This window comes from Rutidosis leptorrhynchoides, chromosome 1 (assembly GCF_046630445.1).
Source record: "Rutidosis leptorrhynchoides isolate AG116_Rl617_1_P2 chromosome 1, CSIRO_AGI_Rlap_v1, whole genome shotgun sequence".
Classification (NCBI taxonomy): Eukaryota; Viridiplantae; Streptophyta; class Magnoliopsida; order Asterales; family Asteraceae; genus Rutidosis; species Rutidosis leptorrhynchoides.
The window spans coordinates 555,389,162-555,406,336 of NC_092333.1; the positions used below are offsets into that span (position 1 = coordinate 555,389,162).

General features: G+C 36.0%; 2 protein-coding genes across 3 annotated transcripts; both read left to right on the plus strand.

Annotated features, from left to right (window-relative positions):
* Positions 1 to 2,455: 2,455 nt before the first annotated feature.
* LOC139880162 (small ribosomal subunit protein uS4y-like) lies at positions 2,456 to 4,559 on the plus strand. 2 transcript variants are annotated; one of them, XM_071865462.1, is made up of 4 exons: positions 2,456 to 2,533; positions 2,748 to 2,816; positions 3,183 to 3,564; positions 4,180 to 4,559. In XM_071865462.1, exons 2-4 carry the CDS (start codon positions 2,789 to 2,791, stop codon positions 4,361 to 4,363), a joined length of 594 nt encoding a protein of 197 aa, XP_071721563.1. In that variant the 5' UTR covers positions 2,456 to 2,533; positions 2,748 to 2,788; the 3' UTR covers positions 4,364 to 4,559. The 2 variants fall into 2 exon arrangements, with proteins under 2 accessions (XP_071721563.1, XP_071721564.1); XM_071865463.1 differs by having other exon boundaries at positions 2,479 to 2,533; positions 2,745 to 2,816.
* A 4,956-nt stretch (positions 4,560 to 9,515) lies between these two features.
* LOC139880188 (uncharacterized) lies at positions 9,516 to 17,032 on the plus strand. The gene is made up of 2 exons (XM_071865464.1): positions 9,516 to 9,652; positions 16,554 to 17,032. The coding sequence occupies exons 1-2, from the start codon at positions 9,609 to 9,611 to the stop codon at positions 16,876 to 16,878; spliced, it is 369 nt and encodes a 122-aa protein (XP_071721565.1). The 5' UTR covers positions 9,516 to 9,608; the 3' UTR covers positions 16,879 to 17,032.
* The last annotated feature ends 143 nt before the right edge of the window (positions 17,033 to 17,175 follow it).

A 17,175-nucleotide genomic window follows, 5' to 3' on the forward strand; every position in this document is an offset into this window, starting at 1 on the left:
CAACCATAAACAAATTGAAATATGAAAAATCTATCTATTCTATCTAAGAAAATGGACTTTAAACTGAGGTCATTTCATGCTTTAAAGGGTTGTAACATATCCTTTGAAAGTTGTAACATGTACTTTGATGACGTAATAGTAGTGAATTACTCTATATAGCTTACACAACACAATTTTACAGAGTATTTAATTCACATTGCATATCTTTGTCCTCCAATCGATTCTTCCATTTATTCAGCTCCTAATTTGAAATTTGAAATTGAAATCTACTGCCCTGTATTTACTAGGTATGTATTTTCTATCTATTACAGTATATATTTGATTTTCTTTATTTGTTCTTACTATTTTTTTCTATATATTTCTCAATTTCATCTCAATGATCTATCTCATGATTCGTAACCTTCTTTCAAAAGTAAGTTTTCATAATTATTTAATTTATGTATATTTCGCTCATCATTATTATATCTTTATGTATATTTATGGATTCTCTCTCTGTTAGGGTTCTTTGCTTCGTTTCATTAAGGTAAGATTAGTATTTTAGGGTTTTCTCCACTTTTTTCCCAATAATTTTATGCTAGGTGTTGAATCGTTGTTGTACTTCAAAATCCTCAATACGAGCTCAAAATACCATATGATCGCAATTAAATTTGCAGGGGATAGATGTTGTTCAAATCTCTTTCGTAGATGTTATTGGAATCTCCTTTGTAAATGTGTTTCTATAACTCATGAGGAATTTAACATGATTTTTAGCAACATCAACAATTTGTGCTCCCATCAAATACCTTAAGGTTAAAAGGTATGCTTTGCATCATTCATTCAATATCCTCCGAGATTTTCTTATTTTCTTCCTGTGTGTTTCACAAGTTTTTGATGGTTGATATATGGTTGGTTTAGATGTACTTTATTATTTTATATTTTTGTTGAACACCAACTATTTGATGAAATGGCTAGATATTTTTATGCTTTGAATACGAGTTTGTCTGATTTTGTATATGAAATTTTGATTTATACAAATGTATCGATTCAAGAAGACAAGCTTTATTGGAGCTATAGTTTGGATTGAAGAACAACTTTGCCGTGTGATAAGTGCTTTATTAGAGCTATAGTTTTGAAATAAGATGATGTAATTAACATGTTTATTTGCAGTCCTTTTTCGGGTATCTGTCGCCTTTTCAGTGATTAAGGAGTGAAGTTCCTTTGGTAATTTCGTCATTGGTGAAGTCATTTGATGCTTCTTATAAGGTAATATGGTGCACAATAGTAATATATGTTGAAAAAATAATTATATTCATATTCTATGTATTCAGTAGAGTAATGGAAAGTCATAACTGATAATTTTTTCTTCAGGTATTACCTTCAATTTCTTTTCATTTACCTACTGATTAATTATAGTGGCAGTTGGTAAAGTTCTTGGTCATGCATATTGAAATGAGTATGACTTGAAACATGATATATAAATTTGAAAAAATGGGCTTTCAACTGAAACTGAATGGGTCTCATAATGTGTCAAACAAAAAGTGGCAATGCACATCAATTAATAATTATATACCGTGAAGATGGAATATTGGAAGTTGATGTTGTGAACTACTGCCAAAGCATCTTGTATTGATGTGTGGCTTTATCTTGGATTTGTGCATACATAACAGAAAGTGGATGAGTGTTATTCTTGCAATCTTGCAATAAATTGTCTTTTGAATTTAGAGAATGATGTGTCTCTTCTTTTACGCGCATATGGTGTCTGAAGAAATGATGGAAGGAAATTCGGTTTTAGTCCCGGGTATGGTGAGCATTTGTTTTCATCTTTAAAGAACGGATGCTTTGATATTGATGTTGAAGATTTTTATGCTCATTATAGAAGTATTGAGTCATGTGGCTTTTTTTAATGTTGACTACTTGATGTTAAAAATAAAATGCTTTATTGTTATTGATGCATGATCGCCGTCTCTTACAAATCTGCTTTTGTTATTTTAAATCCTAATATTTGTTGTAATATCATAGCATTTGTCTCAAACAAAGAACACGAATATGAACTGTCATTTTCGTTTGAATTTGTGACAGTATAAGGGGCAGTTTTTGTTGTATACTATGATAGTTTTAATGATACTTCGAGTATATTTGGTGAGCAACAATACACTATCTACTGTACCACTACACTTAAAGAAAATGTTGTTGCAGGTCCCGAGCTTTGAGCCTTTGTATATATCGTAAGCAATATTTGAAATGGTTATGTTAATTCGCGGGTCAGTGGCCGTAATATTATAATGTAGACTCCTTCAGTAAATCCGTGAATTCACGGGTCCCTAAACTAGTTTAATTACATAAAAGCTACTGTTCCTTGAAAGATACTGTAAAACCTTCAAAATATCTTTTAGAGAATTAATCTGGACACCTAAAACGCTAAAACCTTCAAGTCTGGCCCACTGGGCTACATATAATATGGTAAGGCCCATTTATATTATGCATACATATTGAAGACCTAAAACCCTTCATCACTTCACCTCGCCACTTTATTTTTGTGCGCCGTCTCTCTCAGGTATCGGCTTTCAACCTTTTTCTTTCATGATCGCTGCATCTATATCTATATCTGTATATTTGTATACATCAATTATATATATCGTTCCGTAAACTATAATACTAGCATATATCCACTAGGTTTTCTGTTCGCCGTAGCTGTTATTTAATTGTTATTAGGCTTTATAAGAAGTTAATTTTGCTTTTAACACGAAACTTCATATATTCATTAGCAGGAGGTTTGAACAAGTGATTTGTGCATTAACGGCAGGCAAAAATGGTTCATGTTTCGTTTTATCGCAACTGTAAGTTGGCTCCTCTTTAAATTGCTTTCTGTTACACTTATACATGCTTTAGCTTTTAATTAATATATTTTTTTTTTGTTAATTTTTGAAATTTGACTTTATTGTCTGTTGTAATAATTTGTGATTTTACATTTTCATTCCACGGTATATAAGGAATCTTTATAGAGGGTTTGAGAATTGCACCTCTTGATATATCTTTTTTAAATAATACTAGTGATTAAATATTATATCTAACACTTGAAATGAGTACTTAATTTGTAGTTACATATAATGACTGTTGTTATTACAAGTTATGTAACATCTCAAATTTATATATTGATCCTACTTGATGAAAATGTGAATATAACAAGGTTTTAACTATTCCAGATGGAAAAACTTTTAAGAAGCCTCGACGCCCATATGAGAAGGAGCGTTTGGACGCTGAGTTAAAGCTTGTTGGAGAATACGGTTTACGATGTAAGAGGGAGCTCTGGAGGGTGCAGTACGCTTTGAGCCGTATCCGTAATGCCGCCAGAATGCTTTTGACTCTTGAAGAGAAGGACCCACGTAGGATCTTTGAGGGTGAAGCTCTCATGAGGAGGATGAACCGATATGGGCTGTTGGATGAGAGCCAAAACAAGCTCGATTATGTTCTTGCACTCACTGTCGAGAACTTTCTAGAACGTCGCTTGCAGACTCTCGTTTTCAAGACTGGTATGGCTAAGTCCATTCACCATGCTAGAGTCCTCATCAAGCAGAGGCATATCAGGTATACTTTTTTATTTTTGTTTTAATTCTAACATAGAATCATTTAATTGTTAACTGCTTAGGGTCGATTTTGTCTGTCTTTTTTTATTAACATCAATGTGTTTATTTCCGAATAACACATAATGTGAACCATATGGGCTAAAACAGCAGACCGTTTGGGCTAGAACTTGTTGATTTATGTAAATAATTAAGTGGTTGTTTTTTATTACAAAAACTCTTGACCCATCGCAGTGCTATTTATATTTATTGAAAAAGTCCTTGATTTTGATCTGTTATCTAAATTGTTTATTTTCTTGTGTATACTTTATTTTTTGTACTAATCATGAAATTTAATCTGTATTATCATATGAACTGTTTGTATACTAGTGTTTTTCTATCAAATAATTAAATGGAAATATATGTATCTGTGTTATCTGGCTACCATGTTTTTTAATCTGTAACTATAGGATTTAATGTTATTGTCAGTTTTTTTAGTTAGTTTTGCTTGCTTAAACTTCTCTCTTTGTTTTTTAAATTCAACTTGTGTTTCTCACATAACACATGAATCTCTTGATTTGCTCTAGCATTGCATCAGTTTAGGTTCAATGTTTTAACTTGATTGTGGTTGTGAGTACAGGGTTGGAAGGCAAGTTGTGAATGTACCATCATTCATGGTTAGAGTTGACTCCCAGAAACACATTGACTTTTCTCTTACAAGTCCATTCGGAGGTGGTCGACCTGGCAGAGTGAAGCGAAAGAATCAGAAGGCTGCAGCAAAGAAGGCAGCTGGTGGCGATGCGGAAGAGGATGAAGAAGAATGAGCTTTTCATGGTTAGAGGATGAAATCTTTCAGCCCATCTTTGTTTTTGAAAGGTTTCGTGTTTTATTGTTTTTGGTCGACATGTTTATTTCATCTATTTACCTGTTATCATAGGGAGGATTTCAGTAATTGTTACTTATGTTGTTAAGAACTTGATCCTGCTATGTGTTAATGGATTAATATGCTAAGTTATTAAATGTCGGACAACAGGGTTTTTATTTAAGGGTGTATATCATTAGGCCCCATTACCGAACCTAACCTGATTCAACCTTTTTAAAATGCGCGCTTGCTTTTTAGTTGAAGAATTTTTTTTCCCTGCTAATAAAATCTAGTAACTTTTGATTAGGTCGCTTACATCATTCTTCTTGAATAAACTGACAAAAAAAAAACAAAATCCTCACGGTTTACCTTTTCTAATTTAAAAGATCAAACTCCACATCACTAAGAAACATGCTACAAAGTACAAAAGGACTTTGTGTGGTAAGATATGAGGAACGGTAGGGAAGACAATGGATCGGATATGGAGCGGGTGAAGCCGTATCCATATCTATATGCATTTAGTTTTTGTTTATCCATATCAATATTCATTTAATTTCAGTTCATCTATATCCATATCCAATGAATTAAGCGGGTTAATGGATATCCATGGAGTATTCAGAAAATGTTATAATATTTTCTAATACGTGATTAAAATAAAAACGTAATATAAGAAAATTTTATATAATGTGGTATAATTAAAATTTATCCATAAGAACATGTAATCTTTGTCGAAAATATAACACAATTTGTTAAACTTAATATTAAACATATAGTATGATAAACTAAATTTGTAATTTGTATGTTTATTTGATTATATATACGTGTTTTATTGTATTTTTTCATGGTTAATTCATTATATAATTTCAAAAAAAAATATGTGTAATTGTAAATGCCTTTATAATATATTAATAGTAAATGTGTTTGCATATATCTATATTTATCTATTTATAAATGTTTTTCGGGTGTATATGGATTATGGATATATCCATAGTCCATGGATGAAATTTTTTCATCCATATACGTATCCATTTAGGTTCATCCATATCCTTATCTATATCCATTTAGATTCATCCATAGTATTTTTTTTAGAACGGCAATAATCGGCATCGAATCCCCTCATTTGCCACCCACGCACCCGTTAGGAAGAAACTCCTCGCATCCATCACGCAAAGCGTACCAGAAATGCTTTAAGTTAACTGCTTGGCCCGCACATAGTGAAAGATACCACAGGCACAGCATTTGGAGAAAACTCCCCCTACCCCCAGGATTTGAATCTGCACATATTTTTTCAAGGATAAAGGCCCACAAACAACTGACGCTTATTATCACTCAACCAATAGTTCATCCATGGTGTTTTATTCCTCGTTCATGTGGTGAGCTTCGGTTGTGGTTAGGTTTATGTTAAAGGTTTCCCAACGTCTAGTGAATTCGAAGACATGCGAAACGCTCCAGTTTCAGTCTCTTCAATTATAACAATTATGAGTGGGTTGAGATGTTTTTATTCATGTTGCCGGGTCATTTTGATATAATCATATTGATAAATATATTAATTTGGCTCAAATCAACATCAACAATATTGAACAGCCATGGATGTGAAGATTTAAAGGGTATGGGATGATCATCCATGGATGTGAAGATTTAAAGGATATGGGATGATAATCCATGGATGCTTTTCAAGGGCGGAACGTAGTGGAGACCCAAAAGGGCCAAGGTCTCTCCAATTGGTTGGGCTTTTAGTGTATTTTTTCTATTTTTTCATGGGTCAAATATTTTTTATTTAACTGGCCTGCCTAAATTATTTTTTACCTAGCTGAGCCTCTCGACTAAAATCATCACGTTCCGCCACCGATGCTTTTGTGGTTCTATGGTTGGTAGATGTAAAGATTTGCGAGTATCTCCAATTTTATGCATGGAATGATCAACTTGGATGCTTATGTGAGTTTATAGTGTTCTTATGTGAAGATAAGCTTGGCTCTGTTAGTGATGGCTTAGGTTGTTAAGAGTTGTTTTTTGCTTTTTTACAGTTTAAGCGGGTGTGATCTCCTGATTTAATCTCCAAATTTTCACAATTTTGTGAAAAGTTTTATTAATTTTAATTTTCTGTTTTTTGCCAAAAATAAAAAATAAAAATTGAACAGCTATACATTAAATTAAATCTCCTAATTGTTGAGCTCGTATATTGTATTCACACTATCACATCATGTATCCCAATTCGGTTCCTATTTCAATTCCAATGGCTATAAAAATAATTTCATACTAGTAATAGATAATAGATGCTCATCATTTATAATTTCATACTTGTCTAAATTATGTCGTTTATGTGTTTCGATTGCTTTACCATCTTTGAAGTGTTTTGATGTATTTTATTTCTTACGATAGTTCGGCTTCAATTTTTGCATTTGTAGTTAACAAACGTAACATGAGTTTGGCTTCAAATTTCGTATTCGACACACTCCAAACGTGGGACATTCAAACGTTGCCAAAAATGCAAGTGAAGAGGACTAGGAGTAACACGAAAAAGAATGTTAGTTTTAAAATTTTATTAGTTACAATGTAACTTTTTTATATTGAACGTAATTCTAGTTTAATTAATGTTTATTTATTTTAATGAAAGTAGTTTGTTTTAAATTAATGTAAAGTTATTTTATTTTCATGAAAGTAATTTGTTTTAATTTAATGTAATGTTATTTAATTTTAATGAAAGTAATTTTAGATTAATGGAGGCTAGAGTGATATGAAGAAAGGTGTCATGAATGACATTATATTAGTTATTGGTTTAGTGATAAAAGAAAGTGTTGATGTGATTCTGAAATGACAAGTCAGTTGATGTAAAGGGCGGGACCTAGAGGTTGATCGTTGTGGTTCGTCTTGTGTATTTCGTTTCATTTGGTTCTTACCTTTTTCATGTAGTTTTCGGTTTTGTTTGGTTTGTTTGTTTTAAGGTTTTCAAAAAGTTAGGGGAGGCTCGGTTATATATAGTTTTCGATTAGATGGTTGCTATCTAGGTGCGAGCTTTCTCGTTTCCCCCGTCGTTTGTAATCCTTGTTGAGGGCACTTTCCTTTGAAAAACAACCACGGTTTATATAAGTTTTCGTTATTTTCGCAAAAAAAAAAAAAAAAAAGTTGATGTAAATTTAACTTTCACCATTTGTATACATATTCAATGTTTCCGATGCTTACATATTGATTTTATAGTCAACCTTGCGTTTTGAGCTGCATTGTTATAAACTTGAAACTGGGTGCACCAGAGTAGATGGTTGTGGTGTGACCATCCAAGCTAGCTTGGATTTGTAATATAATTATTTTAATATATAAAGGGGTAAAAAATTATTGGGGAAAATAATAAATAAGTTGATGAATAGTAATCCGAATTTGCTCAATTGATTATAAGAATAATATAGCGTTTCACTGTTAATTTTAGTGGTAAAGATTTGTATTTGAAAAATTCATCCGAAACTTCTTTTTTTGAACGTTGAGTACTATGTTTTGGTTATAAGGATCATTCTCAACGAGCCTCATGATGGGGCTTAACGTCTTGTGATAGCCTTGTCCTTAGGATGGAAAAAAGAACCGTATCTGATGGGTAAAGCCAAAACCCGACATTTTTGGGACAGGTTCGGGTGCGGGTATTCGGGTCATGGGCCGGGTATGAGGATGATTTTATTTTTTTGCGGGTTCAGGTATGGGGATGAGTTTAGATAAAAACCAGCATACCCGACTCGTATACCTGACCCGCAGGGGATTTCAATTTCATTAATAACAATATTAAAATCAAATAGGTATTGAAACAAAATTAGAAATAAATGAATGGTAAATGAGAATGACTAACGACGAGGATATTCGATACCTGCGAGAATACCCGCTAATCCAAGAGTTAGTAAGTAAATGGGGATCCTCGTTTATCCGTGGAAAAACCCGATAACCCGACAGTTAGTAGTAAATAGGAACCCGACGGGTATGGGTCCGAGTTTGGGACATGGTTTCTTAATTGGATTCGGGCCTGGCATTACCTAGATCCTACCCAAACCAGACCCGATGCCATCCCTACTTGTCCTTGAGGACACCGTTGATAGTGGTGTGTGATGATGCTTGCTCTCAGTTTGTCCACACACTTTGCCATGATTTTTATTTAAATAACATTTTGTAGCACGAGCCTAGTTCATTTTCTTTATTTATTTGTGCTATATTTATTTGTACTCATAACTTTAACACTTGTAAATTAGTTTATTTAATTAATTTGGTGGGGCGTATGTTGGGGAGGAAATATGTCATAGCTAAGAGCGGTATGCGATGAGGAGGAAATGAATAAAAAAAGCTGATGTAATTGTGTGTGATAGAAAGGAAGAGCGTCATAGTTGGGAGAGTTTTAATAAGTAACTTTTTTTTTCTATCTTTTCCTTTACTTTTCTTACATATCAAGAATGCACATAAATCAATTGATATTACCGAGTACTTCATTTCCATTCGTATTCTCTAGGGATATAAACGAGTTGAGCTGAGTTCTAGCTCGGTTCGTTTAACATTCACAAAGTTCGAGCTCGGCTCGATTCGAGCTTAATATCTTAAGCTTGAGCTCGCCTCGACTAATATAATACAAGTTAGAGTTCGGCTCGAGTTTGACTCGTTTATTACATAATTATTTTTCTTATTAATTAATTAATTATATTACATATATTTATTTATTTTGCATTTTTACCTATATATAATTTGATTTACTATTACTATTAAATTTTAACTTTTATATGTACCGTAGTAGTTATTATTATGTAATTATATATTACATTGCTAAAAATATTAACTTGTGTATATAGATGAAAAACTCGTTTAATCTCGCGAGTTTGTTCGAGCTCGAAATATGAATTCGAGTTCGAGCTCGTTTAAGCTCGAGCTCACTTAGGTTCGGCTCAAATCGGATTTTTAACGAGTTGATTTCGACTAACTCGTAAATAATTCGATTCATTTACACCCCTAGTATTCCCTATCCGTTTCCATCACATTCGTGTAATCGTGTGGGCAGAACTGAAAACTCTAAAAGATGAGGTAACAAAAGATGAAAGTCGGCTAAACCGTTTGCTCAATTAAAAGGTACGGGAGTAAATATAAGTAAGTCTAGGGGTCATATGGCAAATAAACTACACCGTTAAAATTTCCCCAATTCACCTTCATCATTATTCATTAAAAATTGAAATTAGGGTTTTGCACGATTGATGGAGTGCGATTACACTTCTGTACGAAGCAACACCAAATCTATGTAAGTTTGCTGTATCTATTCTTCTCATATATATTTATCTATACACTATCTATCTATATTTGATTTGGATTTAAATACTCTATCACTTATATTTTTTTTTAGAAAAGCAACAAATTTCATTATATAAAAAATTACAGTGGGATAAGCATTAGAGATCATGCTTATCAGGAACAATTCGAAACAAGTAGAAAAGCAGAGGATAGCAACCTCTATACCTACAAGTCATATCACACTAAAAAATATGACAGGATGCACAAGACTTTGAACAGTACAATATAAATTAAACTTGATCATCGTAAGAACTCGGGTTAATAAGCCATTGACTCCATTCGAAGGAACACTTTCTCACTCTTTTGGAAATCCACTCGAACGATTTTATTTGAACCTCGTTTAAAGCCATCGGACCATTCCCTCTTTTTCGTTGGAATAAGGTAAGATTTCGATTTCTCCATATATGATACCCGCAAACCCATTCGATAGATTGCCACAACTTGGATTTGGAACCACCAATATCACCCTTGAACATATCCCCCAGACACGAGTACATATGCCGATTAGATCCCCACCATCTAAAGATTCGACTCCAAATATCCTTTGCGAACTCACAATGCAAGAAAGTGTGTTCAGCCGTCTCGATATCATCGTCGCATACCGGACATCTAACCGAGTCCATATCAACCCCACGTTTGTCTAGCTCAACTCTAACCGGAATTCTTTCTTGCATGACCCGCCAAATCAAGATTCCTATTTTTTGTGGAAGTAGATGCAACCTTGCTGTCTCAAATGACATATTCGCGTTTGGCAGAATCTTTTCGTCGAGCAATTTGGTTAGAACAGAGGTGTAAAACGTCTCGCTAGGATGCAAGTTCCATGCCCATTTGTCCGTTTCACCATTTTCATAAGAAAAACCATTTAGCAAGTCGCACAATCTGTTAAGTTCGGATAGTGTTCGCCCAGTTGGGGGGCGTATCCACTTCCAGCAGAAGAGATTACTTGGATCGTTTTTGATAATTCTAGTTTCAAGCTTGACCTCCTTGTCCATCTCTAGCATGAATAGCCTTGGAAACTTGTAGCAAATAGCTTCATTATTTAGCCATTTGTCCGTCCAAAATTGTACCTTGTCCCCTTTGCAAATTTTCTTAACAAACGAATTATTGAACGAGATACCCAAACTGTTAATGTAGTTACCCGCTTTGATAATGTTTTTCCATGTAGAACCCATACCCGAAAAACCGTATGTTGATGTAAGACCCAAACCCCCATCCCGACCATACAAGCTTATAATGATTTTTACCCAAAAAGCATTCCTTTCATTAAGAAAACGCCACCACCATTTTCCCAAAAGAGCGTAGTTTTTTGCCTTTAAGGCTCCAATATTTAACCCCCCCCTTTCGTATGGAAATAAAATATGGTCCCATTTTACCCATGAAATTTTAGTGTTATCCCCCGACCCGCCCCAAAAAAACTTACGTCGCAAACCTTCAAGCTTGTTGATGACACACGATGGAGCACGGAATAGGGAAAAAGCATACAATGGAAGACTACTAAGAACCGATTTGATTAGAGTAAGACGGCCACCGAATGAAATTGTTTTCGCTTTCCAATCCGCCAACTTCGAATGGATTTTTTCGATGTATTGGTCCCAATCCCTTAAATTACTCATCTTCTTCCCGATAGGTAAGCCAAGGTAGGTGAAAGGCGTTTTCCCAACTTGGCACCCATATGAATTAGCCATGCTTTCGACTCGACTTTTTTGGACACCCACCCCGAATAACCAACTTTTAGACAAGTTAACTTTTAACCCCGAGAAAATTTCAAAGCATTTTAAAACATTAAGAGCGTTACGTATGTTTTTACCACTCCATTCTCCGAAAAGAATTGTGTCATCCGCATATTGCAAGTGCGAAACTAGAACCTTATCCCTCCCGACTTCCAAACCTTTCATGATATTTACTCGAGTAGCTTGATGTAGAAAAGCATTTAGACCCTCGGCTACAATAAGGAAAAGGTATGGTGAAAGAGGATCCCCTTGTCTTACTCCTCTATGTAAAGAAAATTCCTCGGTAGGGCTACCATTTACTAGTACCGAAACCGTAGCCGAAGAAAGACATGCTCGAATCCAATTCCTCCATTTAATCCCAAACCCCATTTGCTCCATGACTTTAAAAAGAAAATCCCAATTAATACTATCAAACGCCTTTTCGAAATCTGCTTTGAGAATAAAGCATTTTTTCTTTTGTCTTTTGGCGTCTTCAAGCGTTTCGTTAGCCACTAAAATGCCATCTAATATGAATCTTCCCTTTAGGAAAGCACTCTGCTCAGCCCCTATTAATTTGTGAATTATTTTTTGAAGTCGCCTGGAAAGCATCTTGGAAATGATCTTGTAATAACTCCCGATTAGACTAATCGGACGATAGTCGCCAAGGTTCATTGGGGAGGCTTTTTTCGGGATCAAGGATAAGAAGCTTGCGTTGCAACCTTTTGATATCGATTCCTTGGCCCAAAACCAATCAGTAGCCGCCTTCAAGTCATCTTTTATGAGCCAAAAGAATTTTTTAAAGAAGTTTAGGTTGAAACCATCTGGACCCGGGGCACGATTTGAGTCACAACTGTTTATTGCGTCCCATATCTCCGCTTCAGAGAACTGAACTTCTAGCGACATAGCATCGGAGCTGGAAAGTTTTTCAAACATGATGGAATCCAAAGTGTGCAGGATAGGTTTGTCTTCTTGCTTGAAATCGAACAATTTTTTGTAAAAGTCAAAAATCTCCCGTTTTATAGCTGTAGGTGATTCATCCCAATTTCCGTTTATGAAGAGACCTCGCAAGTTTGATCGGTTAAAATTCCTCCTGATAGAAGCATGAAAATATGAAGTGTTATCATCTCCCTCAGCGGCCCATTTAATTCTCGCCTTTTGTTTAAGCATATCCGCCTTTTCTTGTTCTTTTTTTAACCAATTAATTCTAGCATCCATCCACCTTTCTCGTTCCACCTCATTTAAATCTCCCCTGTCAGCTTTCAACTCAAATTCTGTTACTATGTTATTCCATTTTTCGATGTCAACATCCAGGGGGCCATACTTTGATTTGCTCCACACTCGTAATGCCTCCTTCACCGCTTTAAGTTTATCCCTGAATTTACAGTCCACTCTAGTGCTCCACACATGTTTATTCCATGCGTCGATGATGATCTTTTCAACGTCCTTAGATTGTAACCATATATCGAAAAGCTTGAAAGGTTTGGGACCAAAATCCACATTTGTGTCCCTGAGAAGGATTGGACAATGGTCGGATTTATTGCGATCCAAAGGTGCAACCGATAAATCACCCCAAGATCGAAGGAACGAATCATTCACCAAGAATCGGTCAAGCTTACTGAACTTTTTACCGTTATCACAAATCCGAGTAAATCTTTTCCCTATTAGCGGTATCTCGATTAGATGGTTTGATGCGATAAAATTATTAAACCCCTCTGCCCTTCGTGAAATAAACTGGGTGTTCTGTCTTTCTTCTTGTGATCTAACCTCATTAAAGTCACCCCCGAATGTCCAGTCCATCTCAGTATCGAACATCAGCCCATCTAAGATCTCCCAAAATCTTTTCTTTTCATTGTCTTTATGTGGTCCATACACGTTGACCACAATAGAATCTTTCTCCTTGCCTATCCATCTTCCTTTTATAGCTAGGATAAAATTTTTCTCAACAGCTTCATCCACTTTGAAAATCTTCGGGTCCCAAATGATCATCATGCCACCCGATTTACCAACCTTTGGTTTTTGGACAAAGTTGAAATTGGGGGAACCCCATATCTTCTCGATCCATTTATCGTCTACAAGATTGCATTTTGATTCCTGTATCAACACAATATCAGGCTTTTCTTTTATTCTCATTCTCCTGAACCAACCTATCTTGTTTTCTTTTTGGTTGTCGCCACCAAAACCCCGGACATTGATAGATAGTATCTTCATAAGAAAACTAACTGAATCGAAGTACTTGATGCCCTTTACTGTTGGGGTGTAGATTCCCACTGAACCCCCAGTTTTGCCCCTATCTCCTTCAGACCAATACTTTGAGAAGATGATGAAGTCCTGGAATTACCACTTACGGTTCTTTTTCTCGAGACTGAGTTCGGTTTTTGCTTTCTTGGAGTCATCCTTGCCATGTGTTTGAACTGTAAAATTTTTGAAGTGCCAATCCTTTTTCTCGAAATACGCCCCGAATCTTTGCCACTGTTACATTCATGGTTGATGGTTTCATTGTTGTTTTTAGGTGGGTGATGGGAGGTTTTTGGTGGTAATTGGTTAGGATCATTTAGGTCATGGTTAGTGACAGTAGCCTTTTGTTTTCTATTTTGGCTGGACATTTTGGTAGATTTTTGGTTTTGTGGTTTGGGAAACTTAGGGGATTGCGTGTTAATGATTGTTTTTGGCTCATGTTCTTGAAAGAGATTAAAGGATCTAACGGGACTGATAGGTGCATCACTTAGATTAGGTTCATTGTGATTGATATAGTCACAAGGAGGGGTAGGCCGAGATGGAAGGGGTTGGTCAGTTTCTGTTCGATTGGTTCGAGATAAATTTGGTGACGGGTTGATTGGATTAAAGTTGGAATGTGGTTCCATTGGAGATATTTTTTCTTTTGGAGATTGAAGAGACGAGTCAGGAAGGTGGGTGTGTGTATGGATATTATATTGGTTTTGGTATGTGCCTGATTGATTAAATGGTTGGGTATCTTCTGGGTTATTCTGATTTTGTTGGGCTGCCTGGGGAAAGTTTGTATGGGTTACCTTTGGGTCGATTTGGTTGAATTGGGCTGCATGTGGGTCTGTTTGATTGTGTTGGGCTGTTTGGTTTATAGGGCTTGTTGGATTCGTGGGATGCACACAAGGAGAGCAAAAGGAATAATTATCATTTACCTGGTGGTTGGGATTTTCGGGAGGCCCACCATTTGATTTTTGTGATTGTTGGTTACAGCTTGCATCGAGTCCCACAAAATTCGCCTCTGGAAAATGATTATCTTTTTTGAAATTGTCACATGTTCCAACGCATTTAGACGTTTGATCTTCCATCTTCTTCTTTTGAACTGTCTCCGGCGCCTCTTCAGATTCCGGCACCGAGTCTACATCAGTGTTGTCAACATAATCCAAATTATCATTAGAATCCCAGTCTGAAACACTAACATTATCCTCTAAATCTAGTTCCACAACATCCCGAATCTCCTCCGAGGCTCTGATATATTCAATTGTCGAGTCGAATTTGACTCTGATTGATTCCTGAATTGGGACCACGCTTCTGACTTTCACCAGGACCTTTCCCGCTATTAGATTTTGGTTTTGTTCATTGACATTACAGTTTTTCGTATCCAGAACTTGACCCCACCATGCCGCAATTTTTCTAAAATTGGATTCATTCCAACATGGAATTGGAACACCGTAAATACTGATCCAAGCCAAACGACCTGGAGCTAGTCCTTTTCGGTCCCATCTCCTCAAGTTGTTAACCCATCGTTTTAGATTATGGTCTTCTGTTTCTAGTATATTTGTGACTGTTGCTTCTGACTCGAATAGGAAAATGGCTTCGAGACCTCCGATGTATTTTATTGCAAAATTGTTCAGCCCTTCTTCTTCACAAAGGTCTTGAATTTGCTCCAAGATATCGAGATTTGAAATTTCTCCTATTAAGGCCCTTTTCATTGAATCTATTAGACTGGAGTCTTCTTCCAAGTTTACTAGTCTGCCAGTTGGGTTGAGGTTTGTTGGTAAGGTGTTGGTGTGGGTAGATTGATTAGGGATCGGTTGATTGGTATTGGGTGGGTGATTGGGTTTGGTTTGGGTGTAGTGTTTTGGGTGGTTGTAGTGCTTGGTACGTTGTGTATGGTGACGGGTTTGAGGAGTCTGATGGTTGGAATGGTGATGGTTGTGTTTGGTGGGTTGTTCATGCTTGTGGTTGTCATATTTGTTGTGATGGACATGCTGATGGTTAGGTGGAAAAAAGTGGTTTGATTGATGGTGGTGGTCATGGTAGTGGGAACATGTGTTAACAACCTCTGTATATTTTCTGCCGTCGTTATTGTATCTTGAAGTATGGATTCCATGAAGGTCTGGAAAGTCATGCTCTTTCCAAACATAATCACTTTTTCTTACATCTTCCATGTACCTTTTCTTTTCTGACCTAGCCTTATACACCCTTAGATAAGTATTATTAGTTAGAGTGTTGTTTAACTTTGCTGCTAACGAATCTGGATTCACGACCTCCTCATATCTGACAAAACCATAGCGTTGCCCATTTCTAAGGGTGTTTCTTGCCATATAGATATCGTTCACTTTGCCAAACCTTTTGAAGAACCTCCACATATCTGTTACCATCCATGAAGTAGGAAAATTGAAAAACAAAAACGATGTTACCCGTTTGCCGTTTACCATTGAAGTAGATCCGTAGTAGCTTCCATTGTTCCCTCCTCTCGCCGCCGCCGTGTACCTCGTACTGCCATAACCAGCCCGGAAAAAAGTTTCTCTCTCACCTACTCTCTCTCTCATTCTCTCTCGTGATTTTTAATACTTACTCTATCACTTATATACTCCACCTAGTTTTTTCTAATACATATATAGCTGATTTTACGTATATGTGTATGCATTTTCGATAAATATACTTTAATTGTATATGTAATGTTATCCCTGACCTGAAGTATCCACCAGGTCGCCTTTCGCTTAGTGCGGGGCAGCGGGGAGGGGGTTTTACCGGCCATGTCCTCGGATTGGTCCGGGTTTCCTCCAGGGCAGTAGTTGGGGGCGGGTTATGCAACTAGAGATGAACGCGTGGGTGGTTTAGTTTCCCTGGGTGATCCCAATTGTTAAAAAAAAAAAAAAAAATTGTATATGTAATGTAATTTTTTGTTTATCTTAGGTCGCCTGATAGTGCAGCTAATCTGTTTAATGTGATATGTGCTTGGTCTCTTCTAGTCCTGTATAATGTGACCGTACTGCTTCTTCGATTGAAGTACACTGGAAAAGAACAAACTCCCTTTGAAACGCATGGCTTATTGATGAAAACTTCTATAGTAGCGTATTTCACTACTGGGATGTTGTCGTTGATTATGTTTCGCAATTACCTGCCATTTACGAATAGGAAACCATTATCGCCTGCTGCTTCGTTATTCTTAAAATTTGTTGTGATTTTCTTGGGTGTTCTTGCACACCTGTTACTGTTGATGGTATTAGTTGCAGGCTAAGTTGTTATCCAGGTTCCTGTTATAATGTTCCATGTGTTTTCACTGTCTTTAGTATTGTATTCGGTGTTTAAATACAAGACACTTATCGTACTTAATTATCATTTATCATCTTGTTAATAGATAATATTCACTCTCTATCTCTTTTTCTATAAAGTTCCATGTGTTTTCATATGTAGTTTGTGTGCGGTTAGAGGCATGTGATTGAGTTCATTTGCTTTTGGTTAAGAGATTTGCTACCATCATTAACTACACTAAAAAGTTTATTAGTAAGACTATTTGTAGTGGTAGAGGGCGTTG